The 18,239-nt window shown below is 37.0% G+C and overlaps 1 protein-coding gene across 17 annotated transcripts in view; it reads left to right on the forward strand.

The window, feature by feature from the left end:
• Nucleotides 1-18,239, forward strand: part of MYCBP2 (MYC binding protein 2) — a 284,243-nt gene that overhangs the window by 105,214 nt on the left and 160,790 nt on the right. For all 17 annotated transcript variants that reach the window (XM_053896509.1, XM_053896544.1, XM_053896144.1 and 14 more), the window contains 3 exons: nt 2,875-2,992; nt 8,659-8,863; nt 9,449-9,602. In XM_053896509.1, the coding sequence (XP_053752484.1) occupies nt 2,875-2,992; nt 8,659-8,863; nt 9,449-9,602 (477 nt within the window). The remainder of the gene's footprint in view (nt 1-2,874; nt 2,993-8,658; nt 8,864-9,448; nt 9,603-18,239) is intronic.

The following is an 18,239-nucleotide window of genomic DNA, read 5'->3' on the forward strand; positions in this document are numbered from 1 at the left end:
GAGTGACTTCAGTATCCATGAGAATGGTCCCATACACTATACCTATCTTGGCACCTTGTATCTAGTAAACTTTACTTCCACATTCATGGTGGTTATTTCCAAGACCCATCTTGGATCAAGCACAGCTCTAACTCTGAATTCCTAAGTTTATAAAAAGCTCATAGTCTGATGATAGCTTTACTTTACTTGGCCTTTGACTTTATCAGTACTTCATTCCCCACTACCCTCTACATTTTTACTCTCTGACCTTTTTTACTTTATTTTCTACCCAACTTAGAGATTGTTATGGATTCTTTTCACCTATACTCTTACCAGCAACCTCAGTTTTTTTGCCCTCTTGGTCTTGATAATAGGGCATGGCAAAACTTCCTGCATGAATCAATCTATCCATATTTTCCATATCTAACTTAGACTTCTGGAAAAACGTAAATCACCATATATGTGCAGATTGTTAAATGATTTCCAGATTCAACCATGTCTTCTACAATGGGCAGTAATTGTTCTGTTTTGTGGTTTGGGACTATTTGGTTTAACATCTCTTGAATTTGATGAAAGATATGGGATCTCTCTTCAGAACAGTAGGTATAAGAATATATACATAAAAGTTGGCTTATGGGGCACCTGAGTGGCTCAGTCAGTTAATTGCCTGACTTCGGCTTAGGTCATGATCTCACGGTTTGTGAGTTCAAGCCCTGCACCAGGCTCTGTGCTGACAGCTCAGAGCCTGGAGTCTGCTTTGGATTCTGTGTCTCCCTCACTGTCTCTCCTCCTCCTCCTCTGCTCGCGCTCTGTTTCTATGTCTCTCAAAAAAAAACCGTTAAGAAAAATTAAAAAAAAAAAAGTTGGCTTATAAATTTAGGAGGTTCACGGATGTCCTGAAGTTCACTCATAGGCTTTCTAGAAATCCTTTGGATCTGAGTTAAAACTCCTGGTCTAGATATTTATTTGTTCCCTTTACCATCCCTTTTTTGTAATCTTCATATTCTCTGCTTATCCATTTCCTTCTTCTCTCAGCATGTGACTTCTGTTCACATCACTACAAAAATAAAAACCATTAGGTAGAAAATTCTTCAGCCCACCAACTCTACACACCTACCTGTATCCATACTATTTCTTTGCTCCTTTTCGTGTTACCTTGAAAGAAGGACCTGTTCTTGTCCATGCTATGAAGCCTTTACCCTAGGGATCTAGTTCTGTTTCATTTCTCCTGTCTAAACTGTATCTTTAGCCTTTTTATCTTTACTCACTCTTGTAAACTTAAATTTCTGTCTTTTTAAAAGGAACAAAACCTCATTGAGCTTCATTTCCTCTTTAGCTGTTGGTTCTCCTTTCTTTTTTCTGTTTTGGGGCAGAGATTCTTGAAGAGGTTTTGCATAGTCTCTGGCCCCACTGTTAATGCCTCATCTCCTGTAGTGTTGTGCCTATTTCCACCAGAGACTTTTTCCTTGCTAAATCCCATGGTCACTTGTTTGTGTCTCTGGAGTGTTTAGCATGTACATTATATCCCCCTTCTTGAAACTTTCTCCTCCAGTAACTGTCTTCGTGCCACATTTTCCCAGAGTTCATGCTTCCTCTTTGTTATGTCCTAGATTGCTGTGAGCTCTTCTTCCTCTGTCTGTCCATACCTGAAGTGTTAGAAAAAACTCATGATGAAAATTAGGATCTCTTCTTTGCTCTAATTGTCTTCCTAGATCTCTCATTCATTTTCATAGCTTGAGTGAATGTTACCACCATCTGCCTTGCTGCTTAAGCAGAAACCTTCCTGCCAAGTCTAGTCAGTTCCGTTCCTTACACAGCTATCATACTCATTCATTTCTTTGAATCCATACTGTTTTTAGTTCAGGCCTTTATCATAACTCATCCAGATTATTGTGAAATTTTCATAACTAGGTTTCCAGGTGCTAGTCTCGCCCTTTCCAACTCAGTTTTCATTGGAGCCTGAATAACCATTAAAAAAATACTATATGTAATTTTTAAAAAATTTGAAGTATCATAATTGTCTGAAACAGAGTTCCTATTATGTGTCAACTGTTTCTACAGTGATTATTCTAATTACAGATAATGATTACTAAAAATGGTGAATAAATGGTTAGTAAAGTGATACAAGGATGGGGACAAGGATGGATACAGTGGATATGAGGGTGTCATTTATTCAGTGTTAACTGTGTGCTGGACACTGAGCCAAGCACTTGATATATATAAACTTCTTTATTGTTCGTAGGAGGCCTATGGGGTAGGTACTAGTTAGTACTATCCTCCATGTTATAGAAGAGAAAACTAAAACACAAAAAAGATGAGTAACTTGCTCAAAGTCATGGTCACAATGCTGTTGGAGCCAGGGTTCACACCCTGGCCATCTCATCTAGCTCTAGAGTTTAAGCTTCTAGCCACTGTTGTAGTGCCTCTCATCATATCCCGCTCTGATTTCATTAATTACTGTATTAAAATCTAAAATTATAGCTCAGTAAAAAAAAGGTAGGAAAAAGAATATAAAATTGATTGTTTTGTATAGTTCCTGTTAAAGCTGTGTATGATTTTTATTTCATCCAACAAATATTTATAACATGACTTTTGCTATAAAAGCAAAAGTAGCACCAGTCTTTGAGAAAAGACAGAGATTGTGTGTCCATAATTAGAGTAATAAATTTAGGAAATCTTTTTAATAATCTCTATGAAGTCAGTGATAACCTCTTTTACATCTTTGTGGATCTAGGTGGAAACAGGCATATAGTACCTCAATAAGTATTTAGTAAATATACTATTAGTGCCTTTTATGTCTTCGATTCCTTATTGCAATGTTTATTTATTGCTTTTTATTTCAGTTGAGGCCTGTAAGAAATTGACTTAATTTTTTTTTTTTTTTTTTTAACCTAGGGGATGTCCCACCCTTGTTCAAGCACTGCCAGGCCCTAGCACACAAGTTACTGCAGGCAGCAACCACACGGCAGTACTTTTAATGGATGGACAGGTCTTCACATTTGGAAGTTTTTCTGTAAGGAATTTTTTAAGCATTAATAGTATTGCATTGTACCATTGCCTTACAATTTGTCTGTGTTAGCTGTTTTTTCTGGTTTCAGTGAAATTCTTGTGTTATAATTATTGCATATGCATATTTCCTGTCTCTACATCTAGCGCACACAAGACCTGAATGACGTTACTTTGAAATAACTTTCTTCTCCAGGATAGCATTAGAATTTATTAAATTTAACAATGTATTAGAATTGGACATGGTTATTCCAGGTCAAAATTCTTTAAACATTCAGTAGAGCTAATTCTATCATTTGGAAGCGTATTTCCCAACTAGCTTGCACAGATTGATTTTTCTTAACCTATACAACTGTTTCTAACTTAGCACTTCTTAAAGGCCTAGTTTTCTTAATAGATTTATTTAAAATTATAGTTTCCTTTTTCCTCTCCTCTCTCTCTCTCTCTCTCTCTCTCTCTCTCTCTCTCTCTCTGTTTCCCTCTGTTTGCCTGTTTGTTTCTCTCTTTTTGCCAAAACGTCAAAAGAGTGAAAAATGCTCTGAGAGTTTTGTATAGTTTGGTCATAATAGAGATCAAGGAAAAGCCTCATAAGACTTTAAGCCTCATAAAACCTATACCATCTCTGTCATGGGTAACTGTTTACAACTCTATAACCTAAATTTCTGGGTTGGAATTTGCAGCTATTGATTTTTCAAAAATGTGAATGTGAACTTTAAGAAAAAATCTTTTCGGGCACCTGGGTGGCTCAGTCGGTTAAGTGTCTGACTTAGGTCATGATCTCACGGTTCATGAATTTGAGCCCTGCATTGGACTCTCTGCTGTCAGCATGGAACCTTCTTGGGATTCTTTCTCTCCCTCTCTCTGCCCCTGCCATGCTCTCTCACTTGCTCTTTCTCTCAAAATAAATAAACTTGGAAAAAAAAAAAAAAAAGAATCTTTTATTTGGAAATAATTTTAAACTACAGAAAGGTTGCAAAAAGTAAGAGTAGTACATAGAACACCCATATACCCTTGAGCCAGATTCATCTATTGGTAACATTTTGATTTGCTTTATAACTTTTACATGCATGCTCTTATTGTCCCTTACACACTCTGTGGGTGTGTGTGTAAAACTTTTTTTTTTCTGAATCCTTTAAGAATAACTTTACATATATTGTGACCCTTTACTCTTGAATACTTCAGTTTATATTTTTTTGATTGATCCAGTAATTACTTTTTGACTTTTTTTTGGTCTCCTCTAATCTATGATCAGTCATTGCATCTGATTATCATGTCTCATTAGTCTCCTTTAATCTGTACAACACCCACACCTCTTCTTTGTCTATTATGATGACATTGATGTTTTTGAAGAATATGGTACTTTTTTTTTTTTCCTAATAAAATGAGCCTCATTTTTGTTTCTCTGCTATTTTCTCATGTTTAGATTTCAGGTTGTGCATTCCAAGCCAAAATACTATGTAAGTGATGTTGTGTTCTTCTCAGGTATCACATCTGGAGGCACAAAATACCCACCTGCCCTTCATTGGTGATGCAATTTTTGATTACCTGGAAAATGTTTAATTTCTCTCCTGCATAATTAGTATTTTTTCCCTTGAAATTAATAAGGAATTTATGGATTGATTCAATTAAGTGCGTCCTACTAAAAAGACAGTTGTAGGGTACCTGCTTTTCATGCAGTTTCCCCCTAGCTTTAGCATCCCATTCTTGCCTAGACCAGTCTTTACTATAACGGTTGCAAAAAGATGATTTTCTAATTTCAGCACGCCATCACATTTACCAATTGGCCCTTTGCATTTTAGTGTAAGCAAGAGCCCATCTTACTTGTTTCATACAGATGCGTGTATTTGTATTTTTTTCATTACTGTCCTTAATTATTTGGTTGCTTCGATTGTCTCGTATTTCATCAATTCAAGTCCCTTCAAGCTGGCTCCTGTGTTCTTGTGACATGCCCCTTCATTTTTGGGAGCATTTCCTTATTTCCTGGCATAACAAGATGTTTCAGGCTTACCTGTAAGCCTAAAATCAGCCATTTCTCTGAGAATGCAGGTTTGTTTTAGTGGGGAATAGGATTAGACACCCAGTTGAGCACTAGGTATATTTATTGCTGTGGGGTGTCTTTATATCCCCAGTACACATATATGTACATATATCTATACATGTAAGTATTTTAGAAATCATAAGCCCATACTAGTCAGTACCTCTAATTCCATTCCATCCCTATAGGGGTCTTTCTTACCTTGACCCATTCCATGTTTGTTTTGTTTCCTTTTTCCACTGTAAGAATTTTGGCTTCTAACAATATCAATACATTTCTTTCTCATTCAGTCAGTCCTAAAATATGGGTAAAATAGTTTCATATTTGATTTTCCCCTCACCACTATAAACACAAACTCACTGAAAGGAGTTCATGATTTTCTGTCCCTCTTGCTCCTGCCCCCTTTAACCTGTGTCCCTCCCCAAAGCTAAAGGTATAAAGTCAAGTATTGTGTTTATAAGTCACGTGGGTTTTTCTTCTTACCCCAGTTCAGTGGAATTATGTTATTCCTTTGGAATAGTATTGGATTCATTTGCTTCAGTTTGCTTTTTGTTTCATTTTAAAAAATAGTTAATATTAATAAGAATAGGTACAAATAACAGATTCTTTGTGAAGAGCAGCAACAGCCAAGGATTACCCTTCTTCCCCTTGTTTCTGAAAACAAGCCCTTTTTCAGATCCATTTGTCTCACCCTGTCCTGGGGCAGGGGTTCATCTCTGTAAAGTGAGTAAGATCTGATGTCAGGGGCTAAGGGAGAAAGAGAGATGACCTTTCAGCATGGAGGAGATCACTTCGTCCTCAAACAATGAATGAGGCTCCCGAGGGGTGTCAGCAGTAGTAGAAAAGGGGCAGATGCAGAAGACTGTTACACAGTGGCCTCCTTCTTCTCCCTGTGGTAACAGGCCCCCTAGCCCTTCCTGGGAATACACAGGTTAAAATGCTGACATCTGACATGTCATGCCCCCTTTGAGCTCTCAGACTTCCAAGGAGAGAGGCTTGTGGCCCAATGCACTGTTTCAATTTGTTTTAGTTTTAGGATCCCTCTTCTCATATCCTTAGGTGTAATTTTATTTTTTGAATATGTAGAACATTGACATGTTTCTAAAAGTTAAGTTATGCAAAAATAGTATATACTCTGTCAAATGTCATTTCCCCCCTATCCGTTTTACTTCATGCTTGTAAGTAATAAACTTCATTGTTTTCCAGTTTATCCTTCCTGAGTTTCTTGTAGGATTAATAAATAAATAAGTACACACATACACTGTCTACATCTGCGTTGTATAGATACAGGTTTGTGTGCATATATGTATGCGTATGTATGTAACACATGTATCTATAATTATTTCCCCTTCTTTATTTTTCAAAAGGTAGCATTTTATATATGCTCTTCTGCACTTTGCCCTTTTTACTGTACTGTATTTCCTGGAAATCACTCCATGTTCATAGAGATCTTTCTTATTCTTTTTTTTTATTTCTGCATAGTACATTGTACATATATACTATATTTTATTCAGTCAGTTTCTTATGCTTGGACATTTAAGTGCTTTCCAATATTTTGCAACAAAACAATAAATACTGTTAGAGGTGTATCTTTGAGGTAAATTTCTAGAAGTAAGGTTGCTGGGTTGAAGGTTAGTGCCTGTGTAGTTTTGTGAGATATTAACAACTCCCTTCTGTTTTGTATTCTCGCCAGCAATGGATGAGAATACCTGTTTCTCCACAGCTTTGCCAACACAATGCACTGTCATGCCTTTTAATTCGTGACAGTCTGATGGGTGAGAAGTGGCCCTGCACACTTTGAAGCCTTTTTCCTGTAGCTGGTGCTGTGAACCTTCAAGCCCTTAACCTACATTTAGTGTTTTGACATTAAGGGTTAGGTTTTCTCTTTGGGTAGATGATTTTACCAGTGCTTTTTCCAAGTCCTCTGTACTCATCTCTTTTTCTCAAGCCACCCCTTTTGCAGGCTTCACCCCCTCCAACTTGCAGTGGCAGGTGGGTGGAGAAAATGGTTGGAATTTGTTTTTTTCCTCTGGTTACAGGTGACTTAAAGGTCAGCAGATCTGCTATTTCCTAATACTGCTGAAGGCTTGAGTGATGTGTGGTTTTCTTTGCCCTGTGTATTGGTTTTTATATTGTTTTGTGGGGGAGGGGGGATTGTGAATGGTAATATTTGAAATCAGACAACCATTATTGTCCTCTACCCCTAGAAGTTCTAGTTGTGAACTTTCATGAATTTAAATATGGTTTATGTGTAGCCACATTCTGAATGCCTGGGGTTGTCCAGGCATCCGTTGTATTTTTGCACTGCTTTTCTTTACATTAGTTGGTTGATAGTAAGGGAGTAGATACTTATTTCGGTAGTTAATGACAGATAGAATTATTTTTCTTCTGAAAGCATAATGTCCTTGAATATGATATATTTTGCTCACTGTTCACATTCTTATGGGGTTTTTTTGTTTGTTTGTTCTGTGTTTTTTTTTTTGTTTTTGTGTTTTTTTGTCAAAAAATAAGAACAGACATTGAAAGAAGCTGAGAATAAACATCAGGGTTTTTTTGGCTTCTCTGTTCCTGTGCTTGCCACTTTTCCTTCCCCTGGCTCAGCCCAGGGATTGAAGTTCTATTGCTTTTGCAGTCACTTTGTGGCTGTGGTTTCTTGCTATGATGTTGGAGTGATAGAACTCACTAGAAACCTAATAGTTGGAGTGAGAATTAACCAGGCTGTTTATAGTGCTCCAGACTCCCTTGTTCTTCAGCTTTTTTGCTAATGGTTTCTCATTCCCATTACTTACAGACAATGATGCTCTGGAAGTCAAGATCCAGCATTTTCCACCCTCCAGAGGGTTTTTGGAAGGGAAGTTTTTGTGGGGGGAGGGCAAGCTCCTGAGCCTGGGGTGGTTGAATGTTTACGTATCCACCATCAGCATTCTTTTATAGCTACTAGCTTAGTGGAGAAAGGCTTCCTCTTATTTTTTAAATTAAACTCTTACCTAATTTAGTACCTGTGGACAGCCATAGTTTTAAATAAGTTAACAATTATTTACTTAAGATACCATTCCTTAACATTGTTTCTGCTGTTTATCTTGAAACATAAGTGAAATAACTTACTAACACATGATCATGTGAACATACTTAATTTTCAAATTATATTCACAAGTTGTAGTATTCATTATTTTGGCCTTTACTCAAATATTTTCAGACTGTGATTTTAATAGTGACTTTCATTGTATACTGTCAATATCACAGTGATTTTTTTCAAAGTGAATTTTTTAAATGAACAATTTGTAATACTAATTTTTTTTAACATGTTGTGTATTGTACTTTCCATTTAAATGTAGGTAAAGACAATATTTCAGGGAGATTTCTTGCATGGAAAATATTTAGCTTTATTATTGTTTTTTAATAATGCATTTTGTGGCTTATTAGGGGCAGAGTTTCTAAGAATAATAGAAATTATTTTATTTCTTTATAAATTTTGGTCCAAATTTCACATGAATGTCATTAATAAGTAAAAGTGCTAACAGTAAATAAAGAATAATTTTTCATAGAGCTATTTTTGTCTACTGTCTTCTTAATTTTATAAAAAATCAGATATTTTTTTATCCAATAATGTTGTTATTATGGTTTATTTAATTTTTTAGAAAGGACAACTTGGCAGACCAATTTTGGATGTGCCATACTGGAATGCAAAACCAGCTCCCATGCCTAATATTGGATCAAAATATGGAAGAAAAGCTACCTGGATAGGTGCAAGTGGGGATCAGACTTTCTTACGAATTGATGAAGCACTTATTAATTCTCATGTACTTGCTACATCAGAAATTTTTGCCAGTAAACACATAATAGGTAATATCCCTAAAAAACGTCCTTCCCAAAATCATTTTCTTGATTGATAATAAATGATTCATCATCTTTCCTTATCATTAGATATGTCTTAGAGCTTTTTGTTTTCTTTCTGTTTGAAGAAATTTTAAAGAAGCTTCTAAGTGTCTGTGTTTATAAGAGTATTTATAAGCTAGGGAGTCGTGGAAATATGAACCAAATTGAAGTAGGATAAACCCTGTGTTGGAAGGAGGAATTTTTGGTTAGATAAATGGTAAAAATTAATTTTTATGAAAGGTTATGTAAGTCAAACTTTGAAGTTCCATCTGTAGGTATCAATCTATACTTGTGTCTGTGATACCATAAATAATTATATAATAGGGTAATATAGATTTTAAGAGCATGTGTTGTGGATTTAGACCACCTGAGGTTTTAGTCCTAATTCTATTACTTAAAAATGTTTAGTTAATCTGTTTAAATCTCAGTTTTGTCTCATCTGTGAAATGGATGTAATAATAATACTTACCTTATAAGTAATACTTAATTTCTAAGCTGAGGGTATATAAAAGGGTAATGCATTTTTAAGATGTATAAATATCTTTCCTCAAGGCTTGGTACCTGCTTCTATGTCAGAACCTCCTCCATTTAAATGTCTTCTGATCAATAAAGTGGATGGGAGTTGTAAAACTTTTAATGACTCTGAACAAGAGGATCTGCAAGGATTCGGTGTGTGTCTTGACCCTGTGTATGATGTCATTTGGAGGTAAGCTCTGTTTATAAAATAGAGTAGTGAATAAGTTTTGATCAAATTATACTTTTGTGGTGATATAAAACTCATGTATAAGCAGATTTTACATACATGAGTACTTTCCTATTTAACTGTGCTTCCTGGGACCTTTACAGTGTAGTGCAGTGATTAAGGCAGCCAGGCTGCCTCAGTTTATCCCACATCCGCAATTTGCTTTCTGTGTCAACTTGGAATAGTTATCATGACTCTATGTGCTTCACTTCTCTCATTTATAAATTTGGAATGATAATAGTACCTACCTCATAGATTGTTAGAAGGAATGAAGAATTTAGAGCTGAGGCACATAGTAGGTGCTATAGAATTGTTTGCCACTGTCATTATATTAAGCACTTTTACTTTTAAGAATTCTGTTATTATTTTTGGTCTTTCAGCAATCATATCTAAACTGCGTAGAGCTCATTCTTTTTTCATAAATATTGAATTATTACCGGCTATGTAGAAGAAACTGTGCCAAACATAGTACAGAATAATTAAGGTAAATAAGCTCGCCCTTTATGAATGCACATAACAGAATCCCCAAATTGGTAGAGAAATGTAGAAATGTATGGGGCTACCAAACTCTGGAAACTGTAAAATGTAGAGAATGGATACAGATACACTAGAGACTCAAATTATATTGTATTTGTTTAAAATTTATTATGGTGCTTTATATACATAATGAGTAAAGAAAAGTGTTGTCCCTTTCAGCAACTCTAGGTTTGAATACTAGTAGGTGTTCCCTGCATTACCAGAGTGACTTATCACAGGACTTACCTCCCCCGCCCCACCCCAATCCTTTGCATTGTTTATTTGGCCAACATCAGTGGACAGGAATTAGATAAACTGAAAGGTTTAAGTAGCACCAGTAAGGAAAGGCAAAAGGCTTTTTCTGTCTTCCTTCCTCTGCACATGCCTGCTTTCATTTCTATCAGCCAGCCACGTCTTAAGAGGCCATGCTATCATTCCTAAGGCTGCATTCAGAGTGAAGTAATTATATTGCTTCCCAGGTTGCTGACCAGCATAACTATCTTACTTGGGCACTTTGTGAGAAGGTCTGGAAGCCAGAATTGAGTAGTGCTTTTCATTCTCCTTGGCAGCATTACATAGGATAGATTAGATAATGAAAGACTGCAGGTAAGTAGTCTTATAGTAAATCTTACGGAGACATGAAATACTAGGAACCAAAATTAGAGTGGTCATGTGGGATAGCATGGAGGGGCTAGAAAGGCACATGGTGTAAAGATAGACTAGTCATTAGTTATTTACTGATTACAAGTCCATACACAAGAGACTTAGTTACCAAAGAGCAAGCACTGGTTTGGACCTAGGGTGTTTTATTTTCTAGAATCTTTATAGAATACGTATAACTTTTATATCTTTTATTTTTAAATGAAGTAAATTTGCATTGGCAAAATAAAAGTTGACAGGGTGGAATTTGTTTATGGATACATTCACTAAATTAGAAATGCATTCTCTAAATTAGTTAATAGCAGAACTGGATTCTAATAGTATAACTAGAGCCATTTCCTAGACTCTTAACAGAACTCAGAAGTGTGGTAGGCAGTCAGTTGAACCTTGCCTTTTTCACATATGGTGATAACATTGGGAGAGATGATCTCAAATGTCTCCACAGTCCTTGACCATTTACCCCTTTGTTCCAGAACAAAGATTGAGAGATGAAGAGCAGTCACTCCTCCAGTGTTTCACTAAAACAGCTGGAGGGTGTTTTCTTGTAATCAGGATTAGAGTTTTTATTCTATTATCCTGACTTCTGGCTATTTTATGTCCTTTGTGTTTTTCACTAGGGTACTTGCATTTTACAGCTGTCATAGATACTGCAGATTCAGTATTAGCTTACTTTGACTTTCCTTCCATCCAGAATGCTTCTTTTTGTAGTCTTAACAGAGAATTTCTCCTGTATAATTAGAAACTTAACATCTATAAAAAGCAGATGAATGTTAAGAATAGCAATTTTAGGGTGCCTGGGTGGCTCAGTTGGTTAAGAATAGCAATTTTATTTCCCACTTCAAAATATATACAATTAATACATGAATATGTGTTTTCATTTTTTAAAAAATTTTTTAACGTTTGTTCATTTATTTTTTTTAATACAAAATTTATTGTCAAATTGGTTTCCATACAACACCCAGTGCTCATCCCAACAGGTGCCCTCAATGCCCATCACCCACTTTCCCCTCCCTCCCACCCCCCCATCAACCCTCAGTTTATTCTCAGTTTTTAAGAGTCTCTTATGCTTTGCCTCCCTCCCTCTCTATTTTAGTCCCCTTCCCCTCCCCCATGGTGTTCTGTTAAGTTTCTCAAGATCCACGTAAGAGTGAAAACATATGGTATCTATCTTTCTCTGTATGACTTATTTCACTTAGTATAACACTTTCTAGTTCCATCCACGTTGCTACAAAAGGCCATATTTCATTCTTTCTCATTGCCAAGTAGTATTCCATTGTATATAAAAACCACACCTTCTTTATCCATTCATCAGTTGATGGACATTTAGGCTCTTTCCATAATTTGGCTATTGTTGAACTGCTGCTATAAACATTGGGGTACAAGTGCCCCTATGCATCAGCACTTCTGTATCCCTTGGGTAAATTCCTAGCAGTGCTATTGCTGGGTCATAGGGTAGATCTATTTTTAATTTTTTGAGGAACCTCCACACTGTTTTCCAGAGTGGATGCACCAGTTTGCATTTCCACCAACAGTGCAAGAGGGTTCCTGTTTCTCCACATCTTCGCCAACATCTAAAGTCTCCTGATTTGTTCATTTTAGCCACTCTGACTGGTGTGAGGTGCTATCTGAGTGTGGTTTTGATTTGTATTTCCCTGATGAGGAGCGACATTGAGCATCTTTACATGTGCCTGTTGGCCATCTGGATGTCTTCTTTAGAGAAGTGTCTATTCATGTGTTCTGCCCATTTCTTCACTGGATTATTTGTTTTCAGGTGTGGAGTTTGGTGAGTTCTTTACAGATTTTGGATACTAGCCCTTTGTCCAATATGTCATTTAAAGATACCTTTTCCCATTCCGTTGGTTGCCTTTTAGTTTTGTTGATTATTTCCTCTGCAGTGCAGAAGCTTTTTATCTTCATGAGGTCCTAATACTTCATTTTTGCTTTTAATTCCCTTGCCTTTGGGGATGTGTCAAGTAAGAAATTGCTGCGGCTGAGGTCAGAGAGATTTTTTCCTGCTTTCTCCTCTAGTGTTTTGATGGTTTCTTGTCTCAAATTCAGGTCCTTTATCCATTTTGAGTTTATTTTTGTGAATGGTGTAAGTAAGTGGTCTAGTTTCATTCTTCTGCATGTGGCTGTCCAGCTCTCCCAGCACCATTTGTTAAAGAGACTGTCTGCTTTCCATTGGATATTCTTTCCTGCTTTGTCAAAGATTAGTTGGCCATACTTTTGTGGGTCCAATTCTGGAGTCTCTATTCTATTCCACTGGTCTTTGTGTCTGTCTTTGTGCCAATACCATGCTGTCTTGATGATTACAGCTTTGTAGTAGAGGCTAAAGTCTGGGATTGTGATGCCTCCTGCTTTGGTCTTCTTCTTCAAAATTATTTTGGCTATTTGGGGTCTTTTGTGGTTCCATATAAATTTTAGGATTGCTTGTTCTAGCTTCAAGAAGAATGCTGGTGCAATTTTGATTGGGATTGCATTGAATGTGTAGATAGCTTTGGGTAGAATTGACATTTTAACAATATTTATTCTTCCATCCCATGAGCATGGAATGTTTTTCCATTTCTTTATATCTTCTTCAATTTCCTTCATAAGCTTTCTATACTTTTCAGCATACGGATCTTTTACATTTTTGGTTAGGTTTATTCCTAGGTATTTTATGATTCTTGGTGCAATTGTGAATGGGATCAGTTTCTTTGTCTTTCTGTTCCTTCATTATTAGTGTACAAGAATGCAGCTGATTTCTGTAAATTAATTCTGTATCCTGCGACTTTGCTGAATTCATGTATCAGTTCTAGCAGACTTTTGGTGGAGTCTGTTGGTTTTCCATATATAATATCATGTCATCTGCAAAAAGTGAAAGCTTGAATTCATCTTTGCCAATTTTGATGCCTTTGATTTCCTTTTGTTGCCTGATTGCTGACGCTAGAACTTCCAACACTATGTTAGCAAACAGCAGTGAGAGTGGACATCCCTGTCATGTTCCTGATCTCAGGAGGAAAGCTCTCAGTTTTTCCCCATTGAGGATGATATTAGCTGTGGGCTTTTCATAAATGGCTTTTATGATGTTTAAGTATGTTCCTTCTATCCCGACTTTCTCAAGGGTTTTTATTAAGAAAGGATGCTGAATTTTGTCAAATGCTTTTTCTGCATCGATTGACAGGATCATACGGTTCTTTTCTTTTCTTGTATTAATGTGATGTATCACATTGATTGATTTGCGAATGTTGAACCAGCCCTGCAGCCCAGGAATGAATCCCACTTGATCATGGTGAATAATTTTTTTTATATGCTGTTGAATTCGATTTGCTAGTATCTTGTTGAGGATTTTTGCGTCCGTATTCATTAAGGATATTGCCCTGTAGTTCTCTTTTTTTTGCTGGGTCTCTATCTGGTTTGGGAATCAAAGTAATGCTGGCTTCATAGAATGAGTCTGGAAGTTTTCCTTCCCTTTCAATTTTTTGGAACAGCTTGAGAAGGATAGGTATTATCTCTGCTTTAAATGTCCGGTAGAATTCCCCAGGGAAGCCATCTGGTCCTGGACTCTTATTTGTTGAGAGATTTTTGATAACTGATTCAATTTCTTTGCTGGTAATGGGTCTGTTCAGTTTTCTATTTCTTTCCGTTTGAGTTTCGGAAGTGTATGGGTGCTTAGGTATTTGAACATTTCTTCTTGGCTATCCAGTTTGTTGGCATATAATTTTTCATAGTACTCCCTGATTATTGCTTGTATTTCTGAGGGATTGATTGTAATAATTCCATTTTCATTCATGATTTTATCTATTTGGGTCATCTCCCTTTTCTTTTTGAGAAGCCTCGCTACAGGTTTATCAATTTTGTTTATTTTTTCAAAAAACCAACTCTTGGTTTCATTGATCTGCTCTACAGTTTTTTTTTTAGATTCTATATTATTTCTGCTCTGATCTTTATTATTTCTCTTCTTCTGCTGGGTTTGGGGTGTCTTTGCTGTTCTGCTCTATTTCCTTTAGGTGTGCTGTTAGATTTTGTATTTTGGATTTTTCTCGTTTCTTAAGATAGGCCTAGATTGCAATGTAATATCCTGTCAGGACTGCCTTTGCTACATCCCAAAGCGTTTGGATTGTTGTATTTTCATCTTCATTTGTTTCCATATATTTTTAAATTTCTTCTCTAATTGCCTGGTTGACCCATTCATTCTTTAGTGGGGTGTTCTTTAACTAACCTCCATGCTTTTGGAGGTTTTCCAGGCTTTTTCCTGTGGTTGATTTCAAGTTTCATAGCATTGTGGTCTGCAAGTGTGCATGGTATGATCTCAGTTCTTTTATGCTTATGAAGGGCTGTTTTGTGATCGAGTATGTGATCTCTCTTGGAGAATGTTCCATGTGCACTCGAGAAGAAAATATATTCTGTTGCTTTGGGATGCAGAGTTCTAAATATATCTGCCAAGTCCATCTGATCCAATGTATCATTCAGGGCCCTTGTTTCTTTATTGATCCTGTGTCTAGATGATCTATCCATTGTTGTAAGTGGATTTTTTAAGGTCCCCTGCAATACCACATTCTTACCAACATGGTTGCTTATGTTTGTGATTGTTTTATATATTTGGGGGCTCCCATATTTGGTGCATAGATATTTATAATTGTTAGCTCCTCCTGATGGCTAGACCCTGTAATTATTATATAATGCCCTTCTTCATCTCTTGTTACCACCTTTAACGTCTAGTTTGTCTGATGTAAGTATGGCTACTCCAGCTTTCTTCTGACTTGCAGTAGCATGATAGATACTTCTCCATCTCCTCACTTTCAATCTGAAGTTGTCCTCAAGTGTAAAATGAGTCTCTTGTAGACAGCAAATAGATGGGTCTTGTTTTCTTATCCATTCTGATACCATTTGTCTTTTGGTTGGAGCATTTAGTCCATTTACATTCATTGTTGTTATTGAAAGATATGGGTTTAGAGTCATTGTGATGTCTGTAGGTTCATGCTTGTAGTGATATCTCTTTGTGGTCCTTGCAACATTTCACTCACAGAATCCCCCTTAGGATCTCTTGTAGGACTGGTTTAGTGGTGATGAATTCCTTCAGTTTTTGTGTGTTTGGGAAAACCTTTATCTCTCCTTCTAATCTGAATGACAGACCTGCTGGATAAAGGATTCTCAGCTGCATATTTTTTCTGTTCATCACATTGAAGATTTCTTGCCATTCCTTTCTGGGCTGCCAAGTTTCAGTAGATAGGTCTGTTACTACCCTTATGTGTCTAGCTTTGTAAGTTAGGGTCTGTTTATCCCTAACTGCTTTCAGAATTCTCTCTTTATCCTTGTATTTTGCCAGTTTCACTATGATGTGTCATGCAGAAGTTTGATTCAAGTTACGTCTGAAGGTAGTTCTCTGTGCCTCTTTGATTTTAATGCCTGTTTCCTTCCCCATATTGGGGAAGTCTCAGCTATGATTTGTTCAAGTACACCTTCAGCCCCTCTCTCTTTCTCTTCCTCTTCTAGAATTCCTGTGATACATATATTGTTCCATTTGATTGCATCACTTAGTTCTCTAATTCTCCCCTCATACTCCTGGATATTTTTTATCTCTCTTTTTGTCAGCTTCCTCATTTTCCATAATTTTGTCTTCTAATTCACTTATTCTCTCCTCTGCCTCTTCAATCCGTGCTATGGCCGCCTCCATTTTATTTTTGCACCTCATTTATAGCATTTTTTAGTTCCTCATGACTATTTTTAGTCCCTTGATCTCTGTAGCAATAGATTCTCTGCTGTCCTGTATGCTTTTTTCAAACACAGTGATTAATTTTATGACTATTATTCTAAATTCTTGTTCCGTTATATTGCTTAAATCAGTTTTGGTCAATTCGTTAGCTGTCGCTAATTCCTGGAGTCTCTTTTGAGGAGAATTCTTCCGTTTCGTCATTTTGGATAGTCCCTGGAGTGGCGCAGAACTGCAAGGCACTTCCCCTGTGCTGTCTGGAGTAACTTGTGTTGGTGGGCGGGGCTGCAGTCAGACTAGATGTCTGTCCCCAGCCCACCACTGGGGCCACAGTCAGACTGGTGTGTACCTTATCTTCCCCTCTTCCAGGGGCAGGACTCACTGTGGAGTGGTGTGGCCTCTGTCTGGGCTGCTTACACACTGCCAGGTTTGAAGTGCTGCTGAGATGGGATCTGGCCAAGGGCATATTAGACGGGGTGGATCTGCAAGGTACACAGGGGCAGGAGGGGCAGGCTTAGCTTGCTTTGCAGTAGGTGGTCCCCTGCGGGAGGGGCACTGCAGCACCTGGAGGGAGGCAGGCCCCTTGGAGGGATGGATCCGCAGAAGCACAACATTGGGCGTTTGCATGGTGCAAGCCTTTATTCATTTGTTGAGAGAGAGAGAGAGAGACACACACACACACACACACACACACACACACACACACACACATATACAGTGTGAGTAGGGGATGGGCAGAGAGAGAGGGAGACACAGACTCTGACGCAGGCTCCAGGCTCTGAACTGTCAGCACAGAGCCTGATGTGGGGCTTGAACTCACAGGTGAGATCATGACCTGAGTCGAAGTCGGAAGCTCAACTCACTGAGCCACCCCGGAGCCCCAGTTTGACACCTTTTTAAATGCATGTATTTTTAAAATACAAATAAGAATATATTCATTTTAAAAGTTAGGTTTTTTGCTAAACAACAATTTCTAGGTCTTTCCAAGTCACTATTCTAAGAACTGCTTTTTTATTAAAACTGTATAGAATCCTGTAGTCTGGATATACCAAAATATACTTATCTATTTCCCTATTAATGAACAAAATTTTTAGATTATTTTGTAATGTTTCAGTATTATGTATAATGCCCCAGTGAACACACAAACACACACATGTATATAAGCACAGAGTTTTATACTCATGGGAGTGTATTTCTATGAGGTGGCTTTCAAGAAGTGGAATTGCTGAGTCAGAAGATAGTCAGAATTGTCATATATACCTGCCCTTTTCTCCCTTAATACTCTCTTCACCAACTGCATGTGAGAGTCCATATTTTCCCATACTATCTGCATCACTATACAGTTATTATCATTTAATAATATTAAATACTAATATTAATACTGTATGCTAATACTGCACTATTATTTTCAATTTTTGCTATTTTAATTTTATTCTGTTAATATTTAAATACATACTATATGATATGAGATAGACAATGTCCTTGCTCTTAGGGAAGTCGTCTTTTTTTTTTTTTTAACAGAGATAAAGACTATACAAAATGATTATCTAATATACTTTACAGAGCTTGCTCAGCATTATTAAGGAACAAGAGGGCGATATGATTGAGGTTAACAGCAGTGACCTATATTCCATTCAGTGGAGATAGTATAAGTTAAGACCTTAAAATATAAAAAGAACCAGGCATTTGAAGAGTTAGGAAAAGTTTTCTGAGCAGGGAGAGCTTAGTAGACC

This window comes from Panthera pardus, unplaced genomic scaffold, assembly GCF_024362965.1.
Source record: "Panthera pardus isolate Hobbes unplaced genomic scaffold, ASM2436296v1 HiC_scaffold_1, whole genome shotgun sequence".
NCBI lineage: Eukaryota > Metazoa > Chordata > Mammalia > Carnivora > Felidae > Panthera > Panthera pardus.